Source organism: Semicossyphus pulcher, unplaced genomic scaffold (genome assembly GCF_022749685.1).
Source record: "Semicossyphus pulcher isolate SPU_LCO1_2020_fin unplaced genomic scaffold, fSemPul1.0.p SCAF_17, whole genome shotgun sequence".
Classification (NCBI taxonomy): domain Eukaryota; kingdom Metazoa; phylum Chordata; class Actinopteri; order Labriformes; family Labridae; genus Semicossyphus; species Semicossyphus pulcher.
Genome location: NW_027211681.1, coordinates 17,964,853 through 17,987,945, shown reverse-complemented (window position 1 = coordinate 17,987,945; position 23,093 = coordinate 17,964,853). Strand labels below are relative to the sequence as shown.

The 23,093-nt window shown below is 42.9% G+C and overlaps 1 protein-coding gene across 2 annotated transcripts in view; it reads left to right on the top strand.

Moving 5' to 3' along the window:
- The window catches only part of lrba (LPS-responsive vesicle trafficking, beach and anchor containing), a 226,148-nt gene that overhangs the window by 182,214 nt on the left and 20,841 nt on the right, over window positions 1-23,093 (top strand). For both annotated transcript variants that reach the window (XM_069665172.1, XM_069665171.1), the window contains 3 exons: window positions 11,666-11,833; window positions 19,650-19,739; window positions 22,524-22,701. In XM_069665172.1, coding sequence (XP_069521273.1) covers window positions 11,666-11,833; window positions 19,650-19,739; window positions 22,524-22,701 — 436 coding nt within the window. The remainder of the gene's footprint in view (window positions 1-11,665; window positions 11,834-19,649; window positions 19,740-22,523; window positions 22,702-23,093) is intronic.

Below are 23,093 nucleotides of genomic sequence, written 5' to 3'. Positions count from 1 at the left end.
TAATACAAGAAATGTCAAGACTTAATGTGAGCACTTTAGCACATACATAGACAGAGACATGTTTCTCGGGAGTTGGTGAACCAGACAGTTTTACATGGTAATGGAATATTGGTCTTATATTTGCCAGGTAGCTAATAAGATTTTTTTAATTGTGTGTTTTTGTCTTTACTCGTTAGCATTTTTTTACTCCAGGTGCTCAAAACTGGCCTAAAGCAGCATCAAACTTAAAGACCCCCTCCAGTGTAAATCAAGTGTTTAACCTTGTAAACATCTCCATGTGGTGTTTCTCATGTGCTACAAGACATATCAGGGACAACATCAGCAGTCATCTCCATGGCTGGGCCTGTCTGCTTTTAAACTGCAGTGTACCAAGGACAGGCTGAACAACACGTTTTCAGATTGGCAGGTTTGAGACATCACAAACCTAAGGAGCCAATCCCGTTAATGGACGGGATGACACTATGTGTATCATTATGTGTAACCTATGGCAACCACTTCGGCGATGTGCGAGCCAGCTGTAACCGTCATCGTAATTTTTGCAAACTCAATACTGACTAATGTTAATGTTACTACTATTAATTACTACATTTCAAGCCAACTAAGTTTCTACAAGTTACCTCTCAACGATGGCAGAGACGTGTTTTGTTTTCGTCTGTAAAAAAGGAGAAACGTAGCACATAGACTCTGCAGATTCAGGAATTTTTAATGAGGGAAAAGGAGAAGATGCTTTGTGAGGATTTTTACAAGGTAATTAAACTTATTTTACAGAAAAAACATATCAGACACAATTTATTATTTCAAGCAGAGCATTTTATACATCTTACAACATGACTGGAGCTGCTCTTTAAAGTGAAAGTTCTCTGTTTTCCATTGGCTAATCTTCGCTTTGAACTTGGATGGTGATCTCACAGCTGTTAATGTGGTCTCCCAGTACTAATCCTGCCTGCTGAGGTCTACATGGCTGCTCAGCGCTAACAGACAAGTGTCATATTAGCATGAGCCAAATCACCTTTACCAGCCAAACCCCATATACTCACACTACCAACATCTTTGACCTCTGAAGTTTGTCACTTTTATATGCTGACAGCCTCTCACGCTTACAAAACCTACGTCATCATGTTAGTCGAGTCCATTACCCGGAATCCTTATGATCAAGTCAAGAGAGATGGGTAGTTTTTAGAGCAACTTTTACAAGAGTATTACAGCAGAGGTCAAAAGCATACCCCACTTTTTTCCCACACGACACACAGCCTGCCATGATAGCTCCCCAGCTCAGACCACCAGCTACACAAAGTCAAAGATCACGGCTGTTTACATTCACCTCTCATCCGCACTGCGCTCTCTGATCAGACAGCCTCTGGGACGCACATAATGCCGTTCCCACCGTGCCTCCGCGTCTTATCCTCGCAGGAACCTCATGGGAATTCATGTGTGAGCTGAGGTAAACCACTGCAAGGGCCAGTCACTAACCACTAAGATGTACTTAGGCACTTGTGAATGACTGAGTGAGTGAAAATCTTAACGTCGTCTGGCCTAGTTTGGCCTCCTGTAGCAGAACACAGTTTGCCATGTTAGCCAAGCGCTAATCTATTCCCCTGGTGTCTCCACTGAGAGCCTTGTTGTTGGATGGGAACTAGCACGTGGGGTACAGGGGGTTATCTGGCTAATGTCAGGCAGCGCTCACTGTAGGGGTATTGTCATGCATAAGGATGGACATGTTTACTGTGTGCTCAGTGTTTTACGAGCTGTCCCCCCTTCTCCCCTGCCTCCCCCTCTTTTTTTAGTCCTCCTCTTCAATGACGTAATGGAGGAGGGCGATGAGAGCCTGAGAAATGGGATGATGTACTGCCGCTGACATACTCACTCACTAATGTTGTCCTTCTCCCTTTTCCTGCACTCCTCCACACTCTCGTTTTGCTTCTGCCAAAGTCTACTGAGATGCTTTTTTTACACACTTCTTCACTGCAGCACTTTGTCTCTCTTTGCTCTCAAACTCCGGGACAATTGTATTGTCATATCTGCTTTATCAAACCCCCCCCTCCCATCCAAATATAATATGTTGAGTCAAACCTTAATATAGCAACAATTATTTTATATTTATTTTGGCAAGCAGACACCACAAAAAAGCACAGTGTCTAACCCTCTATCTATCTTCTTGTATCTGCAAGAAGATAAAAGTTTGGCAACATTAAATAGAACATTATTACAGTATTTGTTAGGATCGTTTCTGTTAATATAATATATATTCAAAATATTACAGATGAATGCATAATCCTCAAAGTAATTATTTTATTGCTGATAAGAAAACAAAATTATTTCCACTCTGCATTGTAAGCATAAAACTTAGTTTATTTTTTTAAATGTACTGCTTGTCTACAATATTTTCGGCCTGTGAGCTCGTGCCTGTAACTGAATCACAGCCGTGATGATATTCAGAACAACATCACAACCTCGAGTGTGATATTGCTTTCATACAACAGGTACACAAACAGCAAATGGTTGTAAAAAGTAACAGTCAACCAACTCAACTAGTCCCACAACTCAACTGAAACTGGACTTTTGTTGCCAAGCAACCCAAACATTCTTCTGCACTCTGTCTACAGGTTACCATAGATCAGCTGTTTTTTATCACGTACATTTATCTGTTTGTTTAATGTATCATCAACCAGTGAAATAAGAGTCTGCTGTGTGATTGAGAGGTACCAATGTAGACATACACAGTCTGCTGTAATGTATTCAGAACACCTGGCTGAGGCGGTGTGATACACAGAGTGAAAAGTCCCTGTGATGTTGTTCTCTATATCAGCACTCATGAAATGCCTCTTATCCAATCAGATTACTTGGTGGGAACTAATCCCTATATACCAGTGTGTAATCCCTAGGCAGGGATTTTAGGGACGGCGAGTGTTCTTCTGGTTTGCGTTTGTACTACGCTTCTAGTCTGAGTAGCATTGACCAATCACGTATCAGCAGGCTGCGGCTTATGCAGGAAAAACAGTCCAGCAGGCTGAACGTAATTCGCAAGAAAAACTGTTTATTTTTCTGTAAACAAAGCAGCACGCGGAAAAGGAAGTTGTTTATTGCTCACCGCTGCTTAAACCGGACATGCCCGTCATGTTCACCGTTGTCCCCAGAGGCTATATCGTCGTCAGACTATAGCCGATGGGATCCAGGATTGGGTTGGAACTAACTGTTGTAAACCGGTGAATTTTCCCATTTGAGAATCTACAACCATCAAATTTTGCAGTAATTCATTTATACTGCTTTTGCCTGTGAACAGTTCAGCATACATCCTTTTCTCCCGTTCCATACATGCACACAGAAACCCTTCACTAACAAGCTGCTGCTCCTCATAACCCAGCAGCCTAATAACCGCTCCTCGAAGGCCAGCTACACTCGAGCTGATCAGTTGACTCATTCATCCTAATCATCTCCGCTCTGTGCGGAGAGACCTCACCACCCTCAGCCAGGCGGGGAGAGCGTCCAGTCCTCCAGCCAGCTCTATAATCATGTGAGACAACAATGCTCCTCTCTTCAGCTATCCAAATATTCTCTCATTCAGCACGCTCCGAAGCCTTCCTCTGTGGCCCTGCGTTTAATCAGCTATGACTGTTGACTTAGCGTCTACTCACTTGATCCCATTGTGGATGTGTCTTACGGCGCTGGTGATGTATCTGCTAGCTTGTTAGCCTTTCTGTACGGAGGCCGACAGATGGTTGGATTCTCTGCAGGTGCTTGTTAGCTGCTGTTGTGGTAGACGGTGGCGATATGGCCGTTTTGTCGTATTGATTTTCTCTTGCACGTTGAAATATTTTAAGTAAAAAAGTTTAGAGAGATAAGATTAAGCTGCATCATATTATTCGTCATTAAAGACTAAAAAGAGAAGACAACAACCACAACACCACTACCATGTGAGTTTGAGTCAGCATCATTTGCCGCATTCACTTACTCCTCAATCAGTATTGTTTACTCCATCGTCTGTGCTGTAAATCGGACCACTTAGTGCACTTTTGCAGCCTACGCGATGCCATTTGTCTGACTGAGACCAAATCCACCATGACATGTTTGTTTTGGGGAGATGCTTTCCCAATCACTGCTCATTCGCCGTCTTTTCACCCCATAACTTGATATTCTTGCCTTCAGAGCGGGTGAGGCATACTAAGAGTGATGGGAGGAGTGAGCGGGAGAGAGTTGGAGTTAGAGTTTCAAGTTCCACTTGCCAGCGAGCGCCTCCGCTGACCCATAGCCAGAACTCTCACAGTTGTGACCTGTCTAATTAGTCGAGCAGGAAGGAGGGGGGGGAGCTGAAGTAACACACACAACACATCTGGGCTTCTCTCGCTGTGTGTGAATATGAGAATAAAGGAAATGGTTTGTTAGCTGTGCGACTGCTGCACGGCTCTCATTCCTTACGTCACCCACTGCTTTTTTTTTCTCCTCCTCGTCCATGTTGGGGGGCCCCTCTCTCCCCCTGGCTGGCAACAGGCTTCCTCTGCCTGCTTCAAAATGACAATCGGCTTCTCATTTACAGCGAGCTAATAAGCCCTTTAATCAGAGTGCTTGTCAACCTCGGGGCAAGGCAACTCCAGAGGAGTTGATCCAAAGGATCGGATGACTGGAAGAAGGAGCAGGAGGGAAAGGGGAGCAGTGCTAAGAGTGAGGGAATACATAGGAGGGAAAATTAAAGGAGGCTGTTGAACTTGAAGGAAGAAAAGAGAATAAATAAACTCGTATTAAAGGAGAAGTTCGGTATTTTTAAACCTGGGCCCTATTTTTGACAAACTTGGGTGTTGAAATGACTCATAGGAACAAAAACTTTTGGAATTGGTCCAGTAGATGGCCTCGGCCGTAGACGCCATACGGCCGCAAGAGCTTCAACATCCCCTGGGGTAACTGCGCCTGATCAAAGTACATCCACTAAAGATGCTTCTTTTTGCCACTGACACGCTCAGATTGTTACTCCAGGTATCCGACAACGTTACGGAAATGATCCCTACAAAGATCGTCATTTTTTAAAGACTAAGATCCTTTTTGTGTAACCAGAAACAGAAGTCTCGTTCTAGGAGACGTCTCGCTCTGAAATCACGCAGGTGGTGAGATGTTACCTGAACAGGACGGTGGAAACATGAGTTAGAGCTTGAGAGAGATTTTGTTAAAGATTGCTGTGTTGGTGTACAGAAAGCGTAGGTTAGTGTATTTGTTTTATCCTCCTCTGCCTGTTGCCCCCCTCTCTCTCTCTCTCTCTCTCCTCGTTCTCTCTTCAATTTCTATGAGCTCTCCGTCCACATACTCTGGCTCAAATAAATAAGGACGGCCATCAAATTCAAATGCCTCATCTTCATTGTCGAAATCAGGTAAATATTCAGCCATGGCTTTTGGAATATATTCCTGCTGGCAGTCCTCTACGTAAACAAATCCTCTCTCTAACTCACGTTTTCCACCGTACTGTTCAGGTAACATCTCACCACCCGCCAGATTTCAGAGCGAGACTTCTTCTCGAGCGAGACTTCTGTTTCTGGTTTGCTTTTAAAAAAGGGTAATCTTTGTAGGGAACATTTCCGAAATGTTGTCGGACACCTGGAGTAACAATCTGAGCCTGTCAGTAGCAAAAACAAACTCTTTTAGTGGACGTATTTTGATCGGGCGCAGTTGCCCCAGGGGATTATATTGCGGCCACTGCAGCCGTATCGTGGCTACGGCGGAGGCCATCTACTGGACCGATTTTGTTCCTATGAGTCATTTGGACTTGTACAAATGGGGCCCAGGTTTACCAAATTTCTCCGTTAAGTAATAAGGACAGGTTGGCTTCTGCTGAGGATGTTTGTGTAATTTGATGTGGTTTAATAAAACGCACAATAAGAGCTCAATATGACTAAACACAACTTTATTTAACTACTGACTCTGTGGTCCAGCAGTGTTGTTCTTTTCATGTGAAAACGCATAATGTTTCACTGTCACACATACTGAATGTGGTTTCCAGGATGTTTTGAACAGCTTGTTCTTAAACAGTCATTTTAGTATATACAGACCTGACAAGTGTTTGCTTTATTCATCCGTAATCGATACAAAAGAAAACAGTCCGCCGCTGACAACATGTGCGTTTCATTACACACCCACACTGGCAGTGACACATGCGCAGGCACATACGCCGGCTTCACGGTTGGCATGCAAATGAGTGCATTGATTTGTTAAGTGACATTTTAACATCCTCACAGACAGCCCTCCATAAGTCCTTAAAAGGGTTTTTTAGGGCCAATGAGGGAAGGAGGAGAGCATTCAGTGTCACCTCGTTAAAGCCGAAGTGAAATCCTGCTCAATCCAGACCATAAAGCTCACCGCAAACCACGGCGAGGCACAGGGACCTCTCTGACGGGCTCAGTGCAAACCTGTAGCGTGGACACACACTTGTGCACAAAGGAAGATCATCACCAACAAAGTCCAAAGTGAGGTGTAGAGAGATAAAAATAAATCACTGACGAGCAGAAAAAGCGTTTCAGAGGAGCTCAGACAATCCTGCTTTAATGTCACACAGCTGCTTAATTGCAATCACTTTTCTCCGGCCTGTCTCGACTAAGTCCTCGGTCTAGAGTGTTTCTTTCAACATATTGATGGACACGTTGTCAAACGGTCATTCTTTCAGTGTTTTTCTGGGGGTTAATTTCACCCTCATGCTACATGTTATCTGAGACTTACACATGAACAAGGGTTGGAGTTCGTCATTGATCTGCGAACTGGCAGGGAAGCAAAATAAGCAGTGAATTCATGAAGGGAAATACAACAATACTAGGATGCTTTGAAAGGGAAGTGAAACTGATTAAGGTAAATGATTATATTTCGACAGAGGAGAATACTATGATTGTTTCCACAGCGCACAACAAAGGGGACCCCCCTCTGCTTCAAAGGTGTACTTTGTCAAATCCGTAACAATAGAAACTCGGGATTCCAGCGACTTCTACCCCCTATCAGCATTTACATAAAGGCATGCTAAATTATTCATTAATTATCAGAGAGTCCCCCGTGGATGGAGATGACACACACACTGGCTGCTAATTGGCCCATCAATAATCCTGCCTGCTTCTCCTGAAGTGGCACCAGATCCCACCTCAGGAATCTGCTATCTGCCCCGACCTTCTGCCTCGCTGCTTCCACAGTGTGGAGCTGCAGAAGGAGGCGATTCGGCACCTGCTCACCTGGCATGTTGCTAATAGCTAATCAGTACATGCGTGGCTTCTGTACTATACTTATTGTGCTCGTCCATCAAGTATCAGTAACCCCGCACGTGCAGTCAGTGTGGATTTTATCAAAACAACCTTAAGTATAAATGAAGATGCACTGCAACACAACTCTTCTCGATCACTGCATCCTATATGATGAAGCTGGTTGGCCATCAGTAGCACTTAGACGTCACAGGCATTGGCTACTATTTATTCATAAAGCTCTATCTGGAAATTTACCATCATGCATCACTTCTTAAACTTCCTAAACTGGTCTAATAGTCGTTATCAAACTCGCTCGAGTGATAACACTTGAAATTCCACAAACACTTTACACCACACATTAAACTCAATACAAATGACTCTGCCCATGAATGTAACTGTTTTTAACTGAACTCTGCTTTCTCTACTTGTTTAATTTCCTGTTACTTATAATTATCATTATTATTATTTTCTTGTGTTTCGTTTAATGTGTTTTAATTGTACTCTCGATGTCATTGAAAATGAGGGCCTGCCCTCAGTGATTCCTCAGTATTAAATAGGTTGAATGAATGAACTCAACTTTATATGTTAAAGCCCTTTCATACGAACATGCAGCTCAAAGTGCTTCAAATATCAAAAAGTGAAACAACACAGATGGAAAATAAGAACAAAAAATGACAATACAATTTTAAAAGACTCAAAAATGTACAACAATAAGGCACTAAAACAGAAAATAAATCAATATATACAAATCAGGACAGAATAAAGTAAATAAAAAAGGTGTATAAACCAATAATAAAATCTCAGACCAAGGCTATAACATTACAAAGAATGGCCTTAATTTAATTTTTAAAATACAAAAGAGTTTCGGACAATAAAAAGGACATTTAATCTTTAATTTAGTCAAAAGAGGAAATCCAGAAATGCAATAATCTGTCGTTCAATACTTCTAAAGATCCCTCATCTGTCTGTGGCACTCAGCCACAAGCTTGTGTATTCCTCCTGAGTAATTCAATATCCAAAAATCTAAATTTTAATTTAAAGAGGAGGTGAAATAATTTCCTGAAGCACCTCTGCACTTTAGTTTAGAAAATGATTCATGAGTGAATATTGTGTTTATTGAAGACTATATTTGCCTGTGTTTGGTGTGAGAGAGAAGACAGGGACTTTTAAAATAAAGTGCAATGCATAAGGAAGGAACACGTTACATACAGAGGTGTGGATCATTGATGGGTTCCTGACTGTTTTCACAAGAAGTGCTTGTTTTGAAAGTGCTTTGAAAGAACCGCGATGAAGGCAGCTTTCTGTACCCCCGCAGGCGGAGGCAGATATTCTTTGAGTCTCTGAGATGTCGCCCGCTGAGGTTAAATTCCCACACCCAGACTTCAGTCACAAAGTGATGCTGAGGCTTTTGTCAGACAGACAGTGACAGACCAAACAAATCAACAAAGCTGCACACTTACAATGCCAACTGACACACACACACATCTGCACACTCTCACTTTCTCCGTCCCTCTCTCCCTATCCAAATGGAACATGCAAGTGATTTCCATAAAGGCGGGCCTCTGGAGAGGGAGCAGCAATAACACGGCTGCTCTTTGTTTCCCCATGCTGATTGACAGTAGATTGCAGTGCACATTAAATGCCCATCAGGCCCAGCTTTAGTTGTAGAAACAGGGGAGCAGGGCCCGTCAAAGGTCAATCCCACTGCATAATGAACTGATCGCTCACTCACACACACCCACACGCACGATTGAACCCCTGTCCGCCTGCTATAAAAGTGCATTTGAATAAAGAGGGTGTCCCTGGCTTATAATGTAACATTAATAAAAAGGATTGCCTTATGACACAAGCCTTTAAACACACTTAACACTCTGTGAGCGTGCTGAAGCCGGAGGGACACATAGACATGGAGTCTAGACTGTCTTGGACTCGAGGGGTGTTCTGTTTTATCTTAATACTAAATGTTAGCTTAGTTTTTGTAGCATTACCCCATAGCTCAGCTCTCGACAGAAAATGTTGCCAAGTGAGTCACACGAAGGCATAAAGAATAGAGCGATCTCCCTCCAAATGCTAATTTAGTCAAGTCTACAGCTCTCAGAACAGTGATTGCATCTAAGTGGGGCATTGTCCGAAATGCCAGTGTGTGTAATAACCATAAACGCACAGTATACAGCAATTAGTTCTACACCTATGACAAAAAAAGCTATGAACCAGGCTACTCTGTTAATATGCAATGACGTGGGTTATGTGGAAATATACCAGTAAAGGAACTAGAATTAACAATATTGATGCTAATAAATGACCCAGCTGAATCATATCAATACTACTATTATGCTAATTTCAAGCTTCATATTTCACGCTGTGATACCTGTGGAGTAGCTTAGCATCATTTACAGTTTAAAAAACCCTCATACAGCCTTTGCCTGAAACGAGGTCTGTCTCTTTAAGAAACCCCGCCCCTACAAGCCCACTTTCTTCTGATTGGCCAGCCTTTGTTACATCACAAAGTGCAGCGTGTAGAAGTAACTGTGTGAAACCTAGCGTTCACAGCAGGCTGCAGACTGAGCTGAGAGGCCTGGGGATTACTCCAACCTACTTTTGCCTACAGATTTGAAACTTCACCCACGTTTAGTGTGGACATCCAGCATTGTAACATTGTATATATGTCTTAAAATGTGAAACAGCATAATACCCCCTCTTTAAATTGACATAATAAATGTTTCTCAGTTAAGTTAGTTTTCCGAATGCCTGTATCATGATTTGTCAGTGCAGCATGTGACCCCCTCCATCCTTGGATCCGCCTTTGTCTCCAAGCTCTTTCAAATGTTTTCTAAACACCATCAGAAATTATACCCAAATCCAAAACTATCTGGAGCTAGGAATACTCTGATTTATATTGAGATTTATCTCATCAAGGAAGGAGTAAACATGAATCAGTCTGAGCAGACATTCCTGAGGATTCCTGATGCTCAGTGCCGCAGAGTAAATCCTGGCCACCGACTGGGAACCACACATTTACGTAGATTGAAAATTGTTTACATCCCAGTCGGATCTTCATCAGGTCCAAATGTTGAAAAATGGTTACCACAACCATATACATCCTGTATACTAATCGGCTGGGTTATATAATTATAGGTGTGGTTAACCATACCACCTGCCAGGGTTATAAACACATCAAAACAGTTAACAATAAGAACTCAGTCAAAGATACAGCACAGGAAGAGCAGAGATAATATACGTCAAGTATATAAATATATCTCTAAAAATGTATTTAAAAAGTGGGCGTCGGTTTAGCTTAGCGGTTAAATCAGCGGCTCATGTATGGTGTTATTGCAACTATTGACAGCCACTTGCACAAATCAATCATGTTTGCACCTACATTTGATGTGCATACAATCATTCTCCTTCTATAGTGGAGTACAGACACCTTTTGGTGGACAACAAAAATGTATTGTGTACATTTTACGTATACTTATGCCTCGTTGGTAGGTCTACATGTTTCCACATATTGCACCTAATAGTCTTTTTATGTCTTTGTCTGCTGAGGTTTTTCTCCTGGTAACCAATGTTCAATCTTTTGTATTTTCCACATTTCTTCTGTAAAGCTTCTAATCAGTTCAGATTATGGAATTTGTGACTGCATCAAAAATTTTATTACATACTCAAGCTGCAGTAAAAACATCATCATACCTCTCCTGCGCGCAGTCCTCCTTTTCGTACCCGGGCTTCCCTCCCTGATTGAAAGTTGTAATTAAGCGAGCCGGGAAGAATTAGATGCAGAATGAGCTGTCAGAAAGTCACATTTAAGTGAGGGATGCGTCGGCCTCTGCAGTAAAAATTTAAATGATATAAATTGCCATTTAAGTGAAGCGCAGGCTAATGTTTTGTCACAAATTAATGTGACACAAGGCAGCAATGACAATCAAGGGCTGCCTCATTCTAATTTGGTCGTGTTTAGAGGGCTTTTGTGAGCCGACAGCTTTACACAAATTAACACAATCGCCTGTTTTTATGAGGAAACCATAAATGTTTTTTCCCTCCTTTGCCGGCTAATGAGGAGAGAAAACGGCTTGTATTTTAGCGTTATGGCGGTGCAGAGACGTCTGCAGGGGAGCAACACGGTGCTCTTATCCGCCCATGAGCAGCAGAGAAAAGAACAAAGACAGAGGCTGAACGGCTCCCTGATGAACTACACGAGTCCTCTAATGTGCTGATGTTCCCACATGATCAGATATGGATTTACCCTGCTTTTTAGCTCATTATGAAAATCATTGTCAGATTCTGTCACAGGAACAATTAGCACTTTATTCTGCTTTCTCTGAGGAGCTCGTTTTGGAGATGCATTAGTGATAACCGCTCTTCAGTTATGGGATGGTGAACATTTGGTAAAAGTAGGGTGTGTAAGTGCTCTGCATCTGTTGACATTCACAGTTCTCATAGTCCCCCGTTCTCTCCTTCATTTCCAGGCTCTAGAGAGCGAGTTTGTGTCCTGCCAGCTCCACCAGTGGATCGATCTGATCTTCGGATACAAGCAGCAGGGACCTGAGGCCACAAGAGCGCTCAATGTTTACTATTACCTGACCTACGAGGGAGCGGTCAACCTGAGCTCCATCAACGACCCCATGCTCAGAGAGGTGAGGCTGATACATGCATACACTTATTTACTGTATGTACAATGCTGCTGATTTAACTCCCTTGGCGGGTAATGCTGACTAATGGGAAAAATACCATATTACGGTAAGTAAGTAAGCGTTAGCGCTCTCAAATGGACGCTTAATCTGACTATATTACAAAAGCATCCGTCTATTTGCTGCATCTGTATTTCAGGGATTTTTCTGATGCCATTAGCCACATTAAATTGGTTGTAAAATGGCACAAGAGAGCTAAGCTAACAATCTCCTTGCAGGTACTGCTGAGCAAAGCATTCCCCCCCCCGTGTGATACCTCTGAAAGCACTCCACCAAGTGCTCCACTTTAACGCCTTAAAGCCTCCTCCTTGGCTTTCATTCATTATTCATCTCCTTCACTTTGAACTGCTGCACACACAGGCACACACATCGGCCTGCCTAAAAGCAACCACAAAAAAACACAGTGCTGAAAAGGAAAACACAGCAAGCTCGCCCACAGCCAAACAGCGGCCTGACAACTTCACCAATCTGCCGTAAGAGGCAGCGAGCCAGCAGCGGGCCGATTGACCCTGCTCCCAGCAGCCTGTTAGACGTCCAGGTTGTATTTTTTAAAAGCAGCACATGTGCTATTTTTTTCTCGTCTGTGTGTAGTCACAGGGCTGTGTACAAACAGCTTGTTTCTTAGCCTAGTTTTGACTGTCATTATAAGCTGTGTCCCAATCTAGCAGCCGCAGCCTTCGAAGGCCGATTGCGTCACAGAAGAGCGTCGAAGGCTGTCCCAATTCGAAGGCTCCTTCAGATGCGGCCGACAAATGCGTCCTCCGTTTCCCCTGCCCATCGTATCCCAAGATGCATTGAGTGCTAATTCATATGAAATGGTGGACTTTTAAACGGACGAGGTATACACTTCAAAATGTAAAAGTTTTTGGTTTCAGCTCAATGAAATAGCAAGTGTTACACATGTTTAAGAAAACGAAAGGGCCCTTGAAACAAATTCTCTTCAAAATAATAGGTTAAGTTAGGCGACGTTAGTTATGCTAGCTACCTGTTGCTAGGCGACAGGAGCGGTGTTTGGTGATGCAAGGGTAGACCAGACCGTCTCATTTCAGTTCGGTCCTCCGTGGACCACCTCCTTTGAAGGCTTTAGAGGATTGGGACTCACCTATAGTGTTGTTATAAATGTTAACTTTGCAAAGTAACTGCTGAGATTTGGAAACATTTTTAGAATGTAGAATCAAACTGAAATACCATACAGAGAAGGAGAAAATATGACAAGAGTTAAACCCCTGGTTCTCAACTGGTGGGTCGGGGACATGTGCTGCACTTTTATTTTGAAAGAGATGGGTTTCCAATGACGTCCGTGCAGTGGAAGTGTAGTTTATTCACACTCCATGGAGCCACTTATCGGGTAATCCAAGCGACAGTTACATTTACATTATTGAAACTTGATGAGCCTGACAGTAGTTGCATTTATGTTGCATTTTTTTAGTTAATTTCTAATGAAAAAAGGTTGCTAATTGAATTAAATTTAGAGGGAATATTGTCATTTTGGTTGACCACTATACTGTTGTGTTTTGTGATGTTGACATACTGTGATGTTTTGTTCCGTCTCAGGTCCAAACTGAACAAATTCTGATTAAATAAATTTGAGTTGGTTGAAATTTTTCCGAAATTTGGGTCATGAATAGTCATTAAGGAGGTGGTGGTGGGTCCTGAGGTTAGACCAGTTGAGAACCACTGAGCTAAACAATGCACTACAACATCCTAGAGTAATAGCAAACACAATACAAACAAATAATACCAAAAAAAAGGCACATACAACCCCCACACTGAAAACAAATACAAACAAAAACATATTGCGTCACGGAGAGTTTATATATGTCTGGCAAGAGGTTAAAAAACGCTGATCTTTACCACTTCATTTCCTAAAGTGAAACTAAAAGTGGCCAACCTTGGAGTTTGTCTGAATCCTGTCTGATTGTCGCTGTGTTGCCAGATCACAGCAATTAACATGTTAGAATAGAACAGACTAGAAAAAACATTATTGTCTACCAGTTAGTGACGTTAGTTTTCCATCAGCCAGCAGTGGTTGGTCTGCCAGAGAGGGTAGGCGGAGCTAAGCTGCTGCTTTTCCGGTCTCTGCACGTGTTGCAAGTAACAGTAATCTACTATGGCATGCAAAAAGGAGAAATTTGTCTTTGACTTCCTTGTGCATATATATGCACTATAAAACACAGGGCAACACATTTACAACAGATACAAAAGAGCAACATTAAAGGAGGGCACCGGGTTCTTAATGGTGAATATTAAAGGGTTGTTCAATAATAATATAAAATGCTATGTGCAGTATGAGGTAGCAAGCCACACAGCAGTGGAGTATAATGTTGCCATTATCAATAAACAATGTACAAAACAATAAAAATAAGGTCCAAACTGTTATAAACCAGGATTATCCTTTAAGCAAAGCTCGTCATAGCACTGAGGTCTAACTGGGGATGAGTTCAGAGTCTATCGAGCGGCCAAAAAGCCTCTCGCCTCCGCTGTACCGCTGCCCTTCATGCTCAGTGACTGGAGAATCACGGGCACCAGGGGCAGGTCGTTGATTTATCACCCCATTCACCCTAATTCCCATCCAGATGTGCTTTGGCCTTTAGCTACACACACACAGGAACACACTCACACACACACACACGCATGCAGATTCATTACCAGGGTGCACCGGTCATTTCCACACTCAGCCCATTCATTACCCGTTCTTCTGGTTAACACACAAGCGCAAAATTGGATCACCGGTAGACCGAGCTGTTCCACTGACAATGAGGTTGATAAATTCACACACATACAGGGACACCATCAGAGGCAGGTGCGTGGTATTAACATAGCACTTCCTGTCTTCTAATGCCTGATGGAATGCAGATTTTGGAAGTGCACATTGCCTTTATTATAAAGATATTTGCAAATGTTATAATTGTAACATTTCTATGTGTGTAATCTGAATCAAACAACAAACTCCCCAGAGAAACAAGCGTTACTTTGTTGTTTTCTCCTCTCGTTTCCCCCCTGATGCTGTGAGTCCAATCTGCTGGCTCTCACTTTCTGAAAACACCCTCCGTCTGAGCGCTTTAATTGCTTAAGTAAACCAAAGCAGCGTTATCCCTGTGAGCTAAGCCACGGCTCTCCTTCAACTGTGTTTGTGCGGAAGGAAGCGTGCCCATGTCTGCGCAGAAGGTGGAAACAGAGTTCCAGGCCTGGGCCTCGTCACAGGCCGGGCGCCGGGGGTGGCTGGGGGCTGCAGGAGCTTTGAGGCGGAGGGCTTTGGGTCTGAAAATGTCCCCAGAGTCCGCCATTACTGAGTGACACGGTTTCTGCCTGAGCTGTGGTCTGAGCCCGGCTTGGCCGAATCAGGACAGGCCCCGGGGCTGTTCATTGTCAGGAGGATGGGTCACAGACGCGCGTGTGTGTTTGTGTGTGTACACTTTGGTGGGAATGGGTCGTATATTCAGGAAAAGACTTCTGTATTCTTGCCATCCGCCTCACTCACACACAAACACACAAAGATTTGTGTTGATCGTACCTTGATGTGTTTGTACATACACATGTGTATGTATACATGCATCCGTTGGCATGTGTATACCTTTGTATATTTATGTGTATTCATCAGCATAAATGTACACGGCTGTGTGTTTATGTGTGCACTTCTGCTCTGGGGGAGAGTTTGGAATATCTCAGCACAGATTAGGGAATGTTGTGGAGGCCACTGCTGTGTTTTTCAAAACCATGATTACTTCCTGTCCTGCCTCCACCGCAAGTCAAACTCCCCCCCTCCCCTCTCTCTATAGATGCATTCATGTGTGTGCGTGCGTGCACTCGTGTGCGTGGCATGCATGCACATCTGTGTTGCCTCTCAGTGTATAAAGAGAAACACACCCTGTGTTGCCTTCTCATCGTTGTACAGGGCTTCCCCTCTTTCACATGTGATTATGGAAAATCCCACAGCCTCTCACACCAGCGACAAAACACAGAGCCCCGTCTGAATTGTACAGCGTTTGCGTAATTCGGCAGAAGACGGGGAAATAAGCCCACGCGAGTGAACCTGCTTTGCCGCTCAGCCAAAGTCACTCACCGTACACGAGGCCGCTGCTTTATTTTCTTTGGACGAGTTGACCTTCATTATATTTAATTCTAAAGCCAAACACCTAAAGCATCCCGCCTCACTGCTTGTCAACAACACAAGGCCATCGTAGTTATTGTTTTTATTCTATTTATAGAGCGAGTGTTGCGAGATTCATATGCATAAAAGCGACATGTTTTACATGGAGATCCATCTTGTGAAGCGGCTGAGTAAATCAAAGGGCATGCTGGGACATCCGAGCAGAGGGCGTCTCAGCCATTTAAATGTATAGAATATAGAAAACCTTCATCAGACATGGGCCAGCGCCCCCAAAAGAGATTGGCCTTTCAGATGGCCCCCTCATATAATCACCTGAGCATTGCATTGGCATATAAGGAGAGGACATGCTGACCTAGACTCAGCCACTTTCCCCAACACAGCCTCATAAATGTCAGAGCTGAACTTAATGAAGATAGGTTGAGTGGCTTTGAAGAGTGTCTTCCTCACATTAGCTTAAGCAAAATGCTCGCTCTGTGGGCAGAGGAGAGGGGAGGCTCTTTGACCTTGAATGATGCACTGACGTCCTCTCAGTAACAGACTGACTGAGGGTGAGACGGAAAATGTTAGGTTCTCTGTCATGATCGGTGATGAGGTCATGACCGAAGGTGTTTTGATCTTTTATATCATTTAGTTAAAGGAAAGTCTTGATTTAAAAACAGTTAAAGACCCCCTCCAGTGAAAATCCAGTGTTTAACCTTGTAAACATCTCCATGTGGTGTTCTTCATGTGCTACAAGACATATCAGGGACAACATGAGCAGTCATCTCCATGGCTGGGCCTGTCTGCTTTTAAACTGCAGTGTACCAAGGACAGGCTGAACAACACGTTTTCAGATCGGCAGGTTTGTGACGTCACAAACCTAAGGAGCCAATCCCGCTAATGGACGAGGTGACGCTATGCATATTATTATGTGTTACCTATGGCAACCACTTTGGCAATGCGCGAGCCAGCTGTAACTCACTACTGACTACTAACGTTAACATTACTACTACTAATTACTACATTTCAAGCTCGCTAAGTTTCAACAAGTTGCCACTAAACGACGGCAGAGACGTGTTTTGTTTTCAGCTGGAAATGTGCATAGTGGGCGGGAACTAAGCAGAGTTGGGAATTTTTAATGAAGTACTTTGCAAAAAAAAACGTGTCAGACACAATTTATTATTTCAAGCAGAGCATTTTCTATGTCTTAAAACATGACTGGAGCTGGGCTTTAAAGACACTATAACAGCTTGTATACACATTTCTATCAGAACTAGCATTCTTGCACACACGCATGTGTTTACATTTGTGTCAACTGACAGAATATGCAGTTTTGGCTTGAACAGGAAACCACAGACACTCCTGCTAACAAGAAAACAGTTTTAAACTCTCTTTTTCTAAAAGTTTCCAACTTGTTGAGCCAGAACAAAACCACACAGCTGGCTTCTTTGTTGGTCCTCTTGTGTTGTTGCACGCTGGGATATGTGGACTTTGAATATAGTTTTTACCCATACATGTTCAACACAGATTACAAATGACCTATCCTTTTCAGTTTTATCTAGCTTCTCATACGTTTGTATGTTCCACTAAAGCCAAAGATATAGTTTTAAACAGAAGATGATTTGAGCCTTTTATTCTTCAGAAAAAGATAGAAATATTATTAAAGGTAAAGGAAGCAAAAGCAAAGTGCAAAACTATCAAAGTAAAGAAGGATGAGATCTCCTTAGTGCCGTAGTTCTTCAAACACATTTAACAATGGTCTATGTAGAATATTTCTGTGCTTGATTCTTGGCAGTGAAAAAGCTGATGAAACCGTGTATTAGACAGTCGAGCTCGCTCCCTCTCCTCTTTGCCTCTCTGGTCTCTGGTTAGTTTCAGACAATGGGTACGAGCACGCTAACTTCCCAACCTTTTTCTCATGGAAATACCATTTGCAGGCCTCGACCATGAGCTCATTCTCACAGGCCTCGCCAAGTCAGGCTCAAACGTCTCAGCCTACACACACAAGCTGTCACTCCCACACAGGCAGTCACAGTGCACACCAACACACTGACGGCTCTGTCATAATTTTGCGTCGGCCATTTTCTCCCTGCCTGTCCGTTTTTTATAAACCATCTATCACACTGTATGAGAGAGTTTCTTGGTTAAAACAGCTTCCTGAAGTTGTTAGTGTGTGGTTTGTAATGTTAGCATTAGCTTTTTTCTCAGTTTAATTAATGTCACTGCGTTAGCATTTTGGTCTGCAAAGATTTTCAGTATTTTTACAATTTACTAAACTAACTAGTATGATAGTGTAAAGTATGGGGATACACTGGGCTAGGGGGCCCGTGCTTGTGCACATGGCTGTGGGTGTGTTCCATCCCGTGCTAGCTGTCCTGACAGTGAGCTGTGTGATGATGTCCAGAGGCTGCCGGGCCGGCGTCTGCTCTGACATTTATGGTCCTATACCTCTTCATTAACACCACCTAACCAGCCCACGAGCCCGCCTGTCCCGGCCCGCCTCTGATTCTGTGTGTGGCTGTGGACGATAAATTGGTTTGTGTGTCCGAGACTGAGTCAGTGTTTATATGTGCGACGGGCTTTTGTGTTCATCTCTTTGCTTTCTTTTGGCTGAGACGAAGTAAATCTACGAGCATTATGATGTTAACATGATAGAACAAGTGCATGTGATATTACTATATAATGTGATATAGACAAAAAAGTTTTTATTTTACTGTTACCAAGGTGTGTTTCCCTTCAGCACCTCCGTCCATTTACAGTTGTTTTATTGTGATGCGATACATTTGTTTTTCAGGTATATCCCTTTGAATACCTAATATTTTATCAATTACTGTAAAAGGGTTTTAAAATGTACTATGACAATGTCCAAATTAACACAAAAAAAAAATAGACTCTCATTTTAAAGCCCCCTCCAGTGAAACTCAAGAGTTTAACCTTGTAAACATCTCCATGTGGTGTTCTTCATGTGCTACAAGACATATCAGGGACAACATCAGCAGTCATCTCCATGGCTGGTCCTGTCTGCTTTTAAACTGCAGTGTACCAAGGACAGGCTGAACAACACGTTTTCAGATTGGCAGGTTTGAGGCGTCACAAACCTAAGGAGCCGATCCCGTTAATGGACGGGGTGACGCTATGCGTATCATTATGTGTAACCTATGACAACCACTTCAGCGATTCGGAGCCAGCTGTAACTGTCATCGTAATTTTTGCAAACTCGCTACTGACTACTAACATTAACGTTAGTACTACTAATTACTACATTTAAACCATCTAAGTTTCAACAAGTTGCCGCTAAACGATGGCAGAGACGTGTTTTGATTTTGTGACTGAGGGGGCGGTTGTAAATTTGCATAGTGGGCGGGGCCAATGCAGATACAGGAATTTTTAATGAGGGAGAAGGAGGAGATTTTTACGAGGTAATTAAACGTGTTTTGCAGAAAAAATATATCAGGCACAATTTATTATTTCAAGCAGAGCATTTTATTTGTCTTAAAACATGACTGGAGCTGCTCTTTAACATTAAATATAATATCTGTTACAATCTTTCTATCCCTCCTTAATGAGGGCTCATTGTTATATTATGTAACTTGTATTTTCTTTTTTAATTCTGACCTTTTCTCTCTATCTCCTCTCTTGTTCTTCTCCGTTCCCTCTCTCTCTCCTCCTCAGGCTGTGGAGTCTCAGATCAGGAGTTTTGGACAGACCCCCTGCCAGTTGCTCATCGAGCCACACCCACCCCGAAGCTCGGCCATGCAAGTGGTGAGTGATGCGCGCACATACATCCAAAAGTCTTAAAAACACACACAGACGATTTATCTGTGAGCCTTCAGCTCTAAAATACTATGATATAATGTAGGTCAGTAGCCAACCGAGCCACGTTATCAACCGTTCTGCTGCTCTAATGTTCGAGCTCTGCTTTGCTTCAACAACTCTTTTATTTTTCACTCGCTCTTTTCATCCTGTATTTGCCTCCTGTCTTCTCCTTATTCGTCTGCAACTGTGGGAAAATAAAGTTCCTGGGTTTGAAAGCATCTCATCTCTCATCATTAGCGAGGTGTGTGTGAGAGGGAGAGATCACAAGCATTTGTGTGCATGTGTGTTTAGTGAGAGGTATGCCGGGCAAAGGCTCAGCTTTGTGCTGGAAACCTGGGTCTGAGCCAGGTTTCTACCTGAGCTGGAGGCAGAGGAGATCAGCGAAGGAGAGAAATGAACAGCAGCCCTGAAGTGACGGCTTTTTAAGGGCCAAGGAGTGCAGTCAGTGTGCCTGCCTGTGATGGACCCAAGGCCCCATGAGTCCCTATTAGTGTGGTGTCCCTGTGGCGCTGACAGCTGGCTGTAGACCACCACCCAGTGCACACATGCACACTCAGACACAAACTCAGACGAGGGCTTTGATTCCACCTCACTAATGCCCCGATTCCTATGTAATGTTTTTATTTTTACTTTGCACACGTATAGTTTTCAAACATAATATTCAGAGGCCATTATTCAAACTCATTTCTGACCCTCCTCTCCCCCCGTCTTCCTTCAGAACGTCCTGTTCTCTTTGATTTTTACATGTTGCTGCTCTCGACTTTCTCTCTTCCTCCTTCATGTGAGTGTGTTGTCAGAGTGTCGGCATCCGCCCATGCCGCTGGTAATGATACTGTCAGTGCGTCTGGTTAGCTGTCAGACACACCGGATTCGCTCAGGTCTATTCCTGATGTTAACACTGATGTTTCTCTTCTTTACACGCAAGCAGGAAAATGGCTCTGTCTTAGAGCTGTTAAGTACAAACAGGCTGTAAATGGCTCTTTATAAGCTGCTGTCTAACCAGGAACAGTGTGATGAGGCAGTCAAATAACTTGGTTGCTTTGACTGCAGAGGTTGGCTTCTCCTACTAATGCAGCTTAAACTCTCAAATATTTTATACATGTTGTGAGCATCAGTAGAACTCTTCAGATATTAGACAGTCCATGGATAATGTGTCATTTAAAGGTATTAACTGTTAATGTAACTTATAAAGAATTAGCTTGTTTTCTTTGTTTAATATCATTGAAAATTAAACGTTTTTTGGGCTTCATGTTTGTAAAACAGTCACTTTTAAAGATATCTTTGGGACATTTAGTGAATAAGCAATTCATCACAGAATAGCAACTTAAATTGGTATGATTTCCGATTGAGTTCAGCGGTGTTAGCTCATTGCGAGTGATGCTCTGTGTATTTAAAGATGTGGACATGTTTTAAGACAAAAGTAAATATAATTTGGACTTTGGAGACTCAAAATAAGTTTAATTACCCGGTAACATTTATGCAGAAACATCTTATTCAAACAAACCAATCGATTCAATATTTACAGCTCCGGAAAAAACTAAGAGACCACTCCAAATGTTCCTTAAATCAGCATCTCCCTCTGCATGTCATGGCCCAATCCAGATCTGAACGCCATTGAAAACCTCCTGAATGTGATCGATAGGGCAGTGGATGTTCACAAGCCATCGAATAAAGCAGAGCTGCTTGAATTTTTGCGCCAAGGGTGGCCGAACGTCACCCAACAGCACTGAGATAGACTGGTGGAGAGTATGAGCCAAGATGCATGAGCGCTGTAGTTAAAAACAGGTTAATCCACCAGATATTGATTTGTGAACTCTTCCTGAGTTAAACATTAGTATTCTGTTGTTTAAACATGAACATGAACTTGTTTTCTTTGCATTATTCCATCTCTGAAAAACAGCTTTTTTGGCATCTTTTGGTTTTCTTAAACGGTCGTCGTTTTCTGCAAAGACCGATATGAGAATATTTGATTTAGAAGTAGAGAGAAATGTTGTTTACAATAAAACCAAAGTTAATTTAACACAAACACAAACTTCTAAACAGTAGAACCGGAGGAAAACACATTTTTGCAGTGGTCGCTTCTTTTCTTCCGCAGCTGTTTTTATTTTCTACGTAGCTGCTGAAAACAAAGATGTCTTCCACTTCAAAGGCAATTCTATTCTCAGTGATCAATGAAGGCTTTCATGTCACGCTATTAAAGGTTACTAAGGGTTTTATGAACACACTGGTACTGTCTCATAGATGGAAGTGTTGAGTGGATGAGGGTAGAGACGAATAGGCGAACTGGGGGACAGAAAAGTAAAGGAAATTCATACAGACTGCAAGTTGTGGAAGTTTACTCTGTTTAATCTAAAGAAAAATGTTGTAATAACTGCAATGTGTGTTTGTTTAACTTTGCACATACATCATCCTGAGGGAACGGGGACTTCTAACAGAATTTCTTCTTTAAAAAAATATTGATGTTCAAGATTCTTTTCAAAAGCGCCTCGTGGCTTTTCCAAACTCTTTTTCTTGCCTGTACTTCTGAACTGCTGCTCGCTGCTGTCCTGCTCGAGCTTCCTAACTTTCTCTCTGTCCTTCTTTTTCCTCCCTTCTCCCTCCGACCGCTTCACCCATCTTTTCGTTTCTTATATCCGCCCGCCGCTCCTTTTCTTGGCTCTTTTTTCCCCTTCTCTTCCCTGCATCGCGTTTGTCCGTCCTGCGGGGCCTGAACAGTATCTTCTCCTTCAGACCCCGATGATGTTTACGGAGCAGATGCAGCAGGATGTAATCATGGTGCTGAAGTTCCCGTCCAACTCTCCAGTGACTCACGTGGCGGCCAACACCCAGCCGGGTCTGACGTCGCCTGCCATCATCACTGTCACCGCCAACCGCCTCTTTGCTGTCAACAAGTGGCACGGCTTGACAGGTAAAGAACTGTGTGCTTGCACTTGTGTATGTGCATGATTTCACCATCTAAAAGGAGCATTTCATAGGGAATAACTGCTCTGTGACTTTAACACCAAAGTGCTTCTTTTTCAGATTTAATGCAGGTAAAGACAGTCGCTTTCGCAGCCGCAGACTGACGTTCATATTTCCTCAGATCCACTCTCTCCTCCATAGCTTCTAATTTATCCCAGTCAAGAGCTGACCCGTCTCGTCTCCGTACGATGGACGTTGATTTGGGAGACAGTTGACTGTGTCTACTTGATAGCAGTATCAAATGTGACACTTGCAGCAGCCAGCGTTAGGTCTCACGTCCACCTCCATACATCAGCCTCTCACTTCACCAAACCTTATTTACTCATTCTGCCCCCGCGG